An 8,688-nucleotide genomic window follows, 5' to 3' on the forward strand; every position below is an offset into this window, starting at 1 on the left:
TTTAAACGGAACAACACAGAAAGTACCTACAATAACTAATTGGGATTTTTTATACAGCATAGACAATCACGATGTAGCTTTTGTTTTGGTTGAATGTACTGAAGTAGATTTTGTCTCCCCTGCACTTATGAAGTAAATTTGAAGCAAACGCTAGCAGGGGCATCAAGCCTATTTAAGGAAACCTTCCTGAACCATTTTTGAAAAAAAAATGTTGATTGTAAAGAAACAGCTTTTTTTTTACCTCCGTTAGACTGGTATATTGAATAGATTAGAAAACCACCCCTCTTCAAGTTACTCAATGTGTCTCTTTAAGATAAAAATAGGACACAATAGTAAGATTTATTGCAAAAATAAGACAAACCAAAACAACCAAAAACTAATGATCGTCCTTTTATACATGATCTCCATATTTATCCTTCAATGAGCGAACATATTGCAATAAGGGACCCAAAGATTTTCCCTCTTTGGCAGATATAGAAAATAACTGAATATTTCTTTGCTGGCAGTAGTTTTCAAGGACCTCCTTATTCTCCTAAAAAAGAGGTTAAAAAAAAAACAACGAAAAAAAAACAAACAGATTAGCTTCTAAACCTAAATTTTCTAAACCATAAAAGCAAAACTTATTATAATTTGTTTTCTTGCTTCTTTTTTCTTAATTGGTATTATGAATAAATCAGAAAATCGTCACTCTTTAAGTCTCTTAATGTCTCTCTTCAGGACAAAACAATAATCTTTAAAACAAAAGAAAGACAAAAAAAGCTAATGATCGTCGTATTGTATATGATCTCCATAGCTATCCTTCATTGAGCGAATATGTTGCAATAAGGGACCCAAAGCTTTTCACTCTTTGGAAGACATAGAAAATAGCTGAATATTTCTTTACTGGCAGCAGTTAGTGAGGACTTTCTTATTATTCTAAAAAAAGAACTAAATAAAAAAAAGAAAACAAATTCAGAATATCTTCTCAACTTAAATCTTATTTTTTTGTTTATCCTTTTCTTTTCAATTTTCTTTTTAAATTTAAAATTTGCTTTCTGCACCTTTTCAGTAAAGCACAGAAGTATTTTGCATATTAGTCAGAAATAGTACTTACGCAATAGAAAAACTAGACACAAGTTCGACATCCGAATATTTTTCACATAGTTGTTCTGCTTTTTATTTTTAATTTTCACCTTCATTCACCAAAGCAAAGTATTTAAGAACAAGACCTAAGGGGTAGACTATGGTACCCAAAAACGGAACCACAAACATACTAAGCCAACAGTAGCCTAAAAAAAACAAAAAACTTAATGACTGTTACTTTTTTCAAGTATATGCCCAGTTGTAACTTGATTTATAAACGTCAATTGATATCACAGTTAGATTACCACCAAGGCATTTGCACTGTCAAAGCATTTTGATAAAAAATAATTTTCGTCTTTCACGATATGCAACACTTGAATTACAACCATTTTAAGCTGCCAATAGCCAGAATACATCAACAAATCAAGATTTTACTTCAAGTAGTTCTTACAATCGTTGTTGCACCGTCTGGTACGCATCTGTTTTTATTCGCAATTGCATTTAGCCCAAGAAATTCAATTTTGCTTTGAAATGTGTTTATTCTTTGGCAATCCAGCCAAGTTTGAACAGAACGATGCCCTCGAACGGAGCAAGAAGAAGAAACAAGAAAATATTTAAAGCAAGTAGAAAATTTATGGAAGAAGGTAAAGACTGAAGCTCTGAACAGAATGGGACTAACACCAAGCTGTTTTTCACTCAGGTGGTTTAGTACTACAATGAGTTGTCAGCAGTACCAATGGTCCAGAAAAATTTCTGATGAGATCAAATTTTTAAATATTGCAATAGGTTATTTCGAAACTCCTATATTTATTATTAAATGAAGCACTCTATTTTAAAACTATACATATAATATATAACCCCCCTGCCTCTTCAAAGTTTAGTCTTTGGTACTCATCTGTATCCCAAAGTATAGAAGATAATTGTCCTTCTTATTTGAATGAGAAAAGAAGAAAAAATTACCTGTGCTTTATGAGCATCAATCTTATTCCCCACCACCGCGAAAGGACGTTTGGCCAGTTCATCTTTATATTCTCTCAATTCATGCTCAAGGATTTCTAGTTGCCTCCAAGGTTCAGGCTCAGTCAGATCAATAATATAAAGAAGGCACATACACCGTTCTATGTGCTTTAGAAAATCTATCCCCATCCCTTTTCCTTCGTGGGCTCCTTCGATTAAGCCAGGGATATCAGCAACTGAAAGTAGATAGTTAAACCACTAACTATTAATAGTTAAAAAGAGATGAAAAGCAAAGTATTCACCGCAAGATTTTTTGAAGCTGAGAGGAGGCTGTTTTGGACTCTGAGTACTGACTTTCCGAATAAGAAGAAGCTTCTAGTGAGTATTAAGCTTTCCATCCTATAAAATGGCCGTACTAATCGTAAAGATCAACCTTTGACCCCATGGAATGTCAGTATTCAGAGAGGAAGTCAACAATATTAGGAAAGTCATTCAGAATAGCAAAGCCAACGAGATAACTTTGGGAAATTATCAATATGACGATCGATCAACGCAGTTAAGAAGTTTTTTTTTACCTCATTACCGATGACCATTGGGATGTGGTTAACGGTGTTACGTCGTTAATAAGCTTTTGTGACATCATTAGTGATAACCATTGTGATGTGGCCAACGGAGTTACGCCGTTAAGAAGTTTTTGACTTTATTACCGATAACAATTGTGAAGTGGAAACGAGTTTAAAAAACACAATAAAATATAAAAAAATTCTTAGGGTTAGACTCCACCCCCCCCCCCTCCCATGAAAAACACCTTATCCATACATTTTCTATGTCAATAGTGAATTTTAAATACGGCAATTTTCGTGACTTCATACAAACCCTCTACTTATTTATCGTCGTATATTTCCAGTATGTATAAATATGAATTTTTTCAAGTAACTGGACAAGGCTATTTGTTCTTCCAGGCCCCTTCTTAAAAAATTAATACTTACAACTATAGCGATTTTACCAAAATAATCGCCAAATAAGTCTTACTCTTAGTATTAATTCAAAGAGTATCAGAAACCTATAACAGAGGGGAAAAAAAAATACGAACATACCATAAACCAGAAGAATTAGAAATCAGTAAAAAAAAAATTGAATATGAGTATTGGTCAACCTACATTTTTAATCTCTTTTTGATTTTTTTTTTTCACATTAGAAAAAAAGGTTAAAGAGCCACCTTTCTTTAAATAAAAAGACAAGATAGGTATACTTGTAAAAATTTTTGAAATTCACCATCTTCAGCATACTAACATAGCTCTAAATACTTTATAATCAATAAAAGATAGCAAAAAAGAATCGCCTAATTTCAGAAAATTTCAAGCTGTAAATTATTAAAAATTAAGCCTATATCCATTAGTGTTTTAATTCCTATTGACCCATTTAAAACTAGCAAGGAATACGCTCATGTATGGTAAATGATAGGAGTTGACAGTTATATAAATTTATTTACTTTACCATGTCATTTAAGTATGGACCCTAGAAACTTTCGTTTAATTTTTACTTTAAGCGAACAACTATTTAGTTGTTAGGTTTAAGGTAGCGATAAACTAGTCTGATGACCAATTCACTAAATGTATTATATTCCTCAGCGAGATACGGCTTTTGTACTCAGGAATAAGGTAGCTTCACCATTCGACATTCTTACAATTCTAAACCTGAAATATGAAAGAAAGGCTTTGACGTAAGGTAACCAAGTATTACCTTATGGCAAGTCTGGGCTTTTGCGGCAGTGAGCTTTCGTGAGTTGGCCAACAATAATACTAATAATAACAGCAAATTCTAACACATTGAAAAAAAGACTTCCTAGTAGGTAAGAACAGTTAATCATTTTCGCTTTCAAGCGGGACAAAGACTAGGGCACCGTTTTTTTTTTTACATGGGGGCACCAATCGGGTGAGGATGCGGGACGAATCCTCCCGCATCCCTCTCCCCTAGATTTGGAAATAGATCCCGGAATGTACGCTCTCCCCTGGATTTAGAAAAATACCATTTTTGGTATTTTCATTGAAACATGCCTTCTTTTGGTATTATCATTAAAAAAAATTAGCTCCCCCATAGATTCTGAAAATTAAATCCCCCTCTAATTTCTGTGAATTGACAGCACTGCTTTTATGATTAATTTCATGCTCTCATGATATTAAATTTTTTTCATTATTTTTTATTACGTTAATCAATTTAATTTTAAGCATTTCATTCACTTTATTCATCTGACTACTGTATTTCATTCTTATATCATATTATCTAATTCTAACACAAATTACATTCTAGTTTCAACTATTACATCATTACCCGTTTTCCATGGCCATTTTCTATTGGCTAATATATGTAATTACACACTGATTTTCATAACAGTGCCCCAGGACTTAACTTCCCATTAACTGAACTAGATTACTTAAATTAAAGTTTAGATTGCCTCATTAACTAACAATATTAATAAAAATGGTCAAAAATCAGCCAAATAATATGCCTAAAGGGGCGACACAATACTTGCAGTCCGAGTAGCAATGGGTAAATAGCCAAAATTCATAAAACTAGACGTGAACACCACACAGAAATAAATGAAGCAAATGAAATAAATTAAATTAAAAAGAAATAAATGAAATAAAAATGAAATAAGTGGCCATTTTTTATTGGCTAATTTACGTAATTACACGTTGATCAAGGAGGCACACTTGTGCCTCTATAAAGAGGCGACCCACCACAATGTTAAGCGATTTCAGGTCCTAGAGGTCGCAGAGAGACGGCGGTAATTGCATTTTGTAGCCCAAGCTCAAACTAAGAAACTTGCAAAATTTCATCCTCCTCCGACTTTATCTTCATGGGGTAAACTGGGCCGGAAGTTTGGACCCTCCCACCACAGCCCCCTTTAACGTTGTCCGATTGGGCTGAAATTTAGAGGTTAAGCTTTCCTAGGACCCGGGAGCTTATCCTCGAAATTTCAGCTCAATCCGATCACTCCTTCCCTGTTTTCAAAAAACCAAATATAGCCACTTAAAATTCATCTCTTTTCTTTTTTCTTAGCCACGCCTACAGGCCCCAGTTGGCAACGGATCCGGTTGAATGAGGACTCATTCGAAGCAGAATTTGACCTGTTAGGGCCTTTTGATATTTTCAGACCGAAAAAATTATCCCCCGAATTTACATTTACGAAAAACCTCGTTTTCCTATATTAGCCCATGTTAATTTTTCCCTCCACAACCCCCCTTTAACGTTGTCTGATCGGGCTGAAATTTAGAGGATAAGCTTTCCTGGGGCCTGGGAGCTTATCGTCGAAATTTCAGCTCAATCTGATCACTCCTTCCCTGTTTTCCAAAAACCACATATCAAGATTTTTGGGAATTTGCTTGCGTCGAAAATACCTTCTATTTGCTAAACAACAATTACTATTGTGTTTGTATAGTCCAGCGGCTGAGACTTTAGACTTTCAGGCGGAAAACTCGGGTTCGATTCACCATCAGAGCAACTTTTTTATATACTTTGAAAAGAAACTCAGTTTCTTTTTTAAATTATTTGAAAAAAATTACGTTTTCTAAAGAGTTAAAGAGGCTGAGTTACAAGGTCGACCCTTAAAACGTACAGGGATTAGGAGGCAGAGTTGGGGGGCTGTTAAAGAGGCTGAGTCACAAGTTCGAACCTTAAAACGTACAGGGATTAGGAGGCACCCTTTACGACGTGATTTGAGTATTCAGGAATTAAAAGCCTTAACACAAAAATGTTCAAGAGCGGGCGGTTTGGGGGCGGCAGCCCCCCAACTTTAACTCCTGACACGATCAGCTAACAGTTAGTCAAGCAATAATAAGTAATAAACTGTACAAAAACGTGCAGAAATTATTTGAAAAAAACTACGTTTTCTAAAGAGTTAAAGAGGCTGAGTTACAAGGTCGAACCTTAAAACGTACAGGGATTAGGAGGCACAGTTGGGGGCTGCCGCCCCCAAACCCCCGCTTTCGCAGCCTTTAAATAAAAAAAAATTTAAACTGAAAGTAAGGAGCGACATTAAATCTTAAAACGAACAGAAATTATTCCGTATATGAAAGAGGCTGTGCCCTCCTCAACGCCTCGCTCTTTACGCTAAAGTTTTTATTGTTTAAAAAAAGAGTTGTGAGAAAGTCAAACTTTAGCGTAAAGAGCGAGGCGGTGAGGAGGGCACAGCCTCTTTCATATACGGAATAATGTCTGTTCGTTTTAAGATTTAATGTCGCTCCTTACTTTCAGTTTAAATTTTTTTTTTATTTAAAGGCTGCGAAAGCGGGGGTTTGGGGGCGGCAGCCCTCAACTGTGCCTCCTAATCCCTGTACGTTTTAAGGTTCGACCTTGTAACTCAGCCTCTTTAACTCTTTAGAAAACGTAGTTTTTTTCAAATAATTTTCATAGCATTACCTCAGGACTTAACTTTCCATTATCTGAACTAGTTTACTTAAATTACAGATTCGATTGCCTGATTAAATATCAATGTTAATAATAATGGTCAAACATCAGCCAAATAATATGCCTAAAGAGGGGATTTAATGCTTGCAGTCCGAGTAGCAATGGGCAAATAGCCAAACTTCATAAAACTAGACGTGAAAACCACACAGAAATAAATGAAAGCCCTCCAAAAAAAATGTCTTTGACCCATTCTCTTCCCACACTATATACAGAGTACAGTCACTGCTATACCTATAAAATATAATATAAATTCACTAAAAATACTTTCTTTTGAATTGAAAAATTACGACTCACGGAAAGATCCTCAAACGAATGACTCAAAATAAAAATTGATATCCTAAAGAAAAGTAAAAGAAAAAAAAAACTTTAAGTTAAAAGGAAGAAGATACAAATTTTAGTTTTTTATACTTTGACATAGGAAAATTCACTAATACTTCTTCCAAAAAAGTACATAACCATCCTTATAATTTACAATTTAACTCATTATATAAGAGGCAATTTTTTAGCGCTCACAAATTAGGGGGTGGAGTATAAATGCTCTTTCATTAGTACTTACTCATAACCTGTTCATAGTCTTCATAAGGTACAACACCTATATGTGGCTGAAGTGTTGTAAACGGATAGGGAGCAACTTTCGTTCGCGAGCGTGATACTGCTTGCAGAAGAGTTGACTTGCCTGCATTGGGAAAACCAACCTGCAAAAATTTATGTAGAACGAATCACACAAGCAAATAGCTAACATTATTATGGGCGAAGAATAGAGGAGTATCATAATATTATTCTAAGGGGGGGGGGGGGTAAAAATAAAATAAAAAAGAGCTTTTAGGATTAGATGTTTGAAATATTCCTTTTTTTGGGAAGGGGGTATAGATAGCTAAATGAGGTTTTTCCTGTAAGTAATTCCTAAATCACAATATCCGAGAAGCTTCTGATCCCTAAATAGCGTACCCTAAGCTTTGTTGCAAAGCGTAAATAACAGAAGCCAATATTCAAATTTCTTCAGCAAGGAGTATTAGACTAACATTCCAAGCCAGATATGAAACTTAAAAAAATGAATTCTGGTGGGGGCGGCTTCAACAGTTGTAAGTGGTTATTCCTCTAACCAAGTCCTAATACTAGAGGCTTCTGGCCCCAAAAGAGACTATACCGACCAAATCAGTCCAAATCACATAAGCAATTAGCAAAAATATTTCCAGGAAGAGAGTGGAAGGGCATCAGAGTATCATTGTAGGAGGGGGTAGGGGAGGGGAGAAGAAACAAAGTGATTGTTTATGCTTAAATATTTGAACCCTTTTGTTTTGGTGGGGGGGGGGGTAGCTTATAAGTGATTAATCTTCTGAGGGGCTCCTTAACCTCTCCACTGTATAGGCTTATGGCCCAAAATAGCGCATACTAAGCTCCGAATTTGACGTTTCTTTTGAAAGTAGGTAATATAGGAACCAGTAATTTTTACGTGAGAGAAAAGTAGATTTGAGGGAAAAATGTATTTTTTTTCGTGCCCAGATTCGTTCCGAGGTATAATATAGCACATAGCACATATTTGAACGTACATAATATAAAAAACAACAGAACAGAAATCTGACCACTTTTACATGAGCTAAGGTTGCTGTAAAAGCTAAATAGCTAAGTAGGGAATCCTTTATACACTAAAAACCCATTCTCTCAAACTACGGATCGCACATATGGACATGAAAAATTTCATTCGCATCTAAACTTGGCGGTTCACATGCAATTGCCTAATAAAACTAAACTAATGATCATCGTTCTCAATAAAAGGTTCTTGCCGTGTTTTTCTATGCTTTGTTCCAGTAATGTGGCAAATTGATCTCCTTTTTAGGACATTGGATACGTTTATCGCCTTAAAACAATTATTCGCCTTCGTCACTTAAATTATTTACCACCCTAACGACACGATATAAGGAAGACAGACAAATATTGAAAAAGTCTAGTACCCTTTGTTACTGGGCTTCTCAATAGCTGATCGTTCTCCCTTTTATTCATATCATCCATTTTAAAACGCATTTAAACCTAGTAAAATCTTTACCTACTAAGCATTTTTTTAGATTTTAACCTATTTGTCCTTACTTAATTATGGCGATTGATTTAATGTTGTTTTTTCACTTCTATTTTATGTTTGACCGACTTTCTTCTCCCTTTCGTTTGTTTCGTATCCATATTACTCATCTACGGTTGCGTTTG

The 8,688-nt window shown here is 35.0% G+C and overlaps 1 protein-coding gene across 1 annotated transcript in view; it reads right to left on the reverse strand.

Annotated features, from left to right (window-relative positions):
* Positions 1 to 320: 320 nt before the first annotated feature.
* LOC148947833 (uncharacterized) overlaps positions 321 to 8,688 on the reverse strand; it is a 262,032-nt gene continuing 253,664 nt past the window's right edge. The window contains exons 7-8 of the mRNA XM_089095476.1: positions 2,023 to 2,255; positions 321 to 532 (exon numbers count right to left, since the gene is read on the reverse strand). Of these exons, the coding sequence (XP_088951602.1) occupies positions 392 to 532; positions 2,023 to 2,255 (374 nt within the window). The 3' untranslated portion in view covers positions 321 to 391. The remainder of the gene's footprint in view (positions 533 to 2,022; positions 2,256 to 8,688) is intronic.

The sequence above is a fragment of the Artemia sp. Qi Xiang Cuo genome, chromosome 10, assembly GCF_049724085.1.
Source record: "Artemia sp. Qi Xiang Cuo chromosome 10, ASM4972408v1, whole genome shotgun sequence".
In the NCBI taxonomy this organism is placed as follows: Eukaryota; Metazoa; Arthropoda; class Branchiopoda; order Anostraca; family Artemiidae; genus Artemia; species Artemia sp. Qi Xiang Cuo.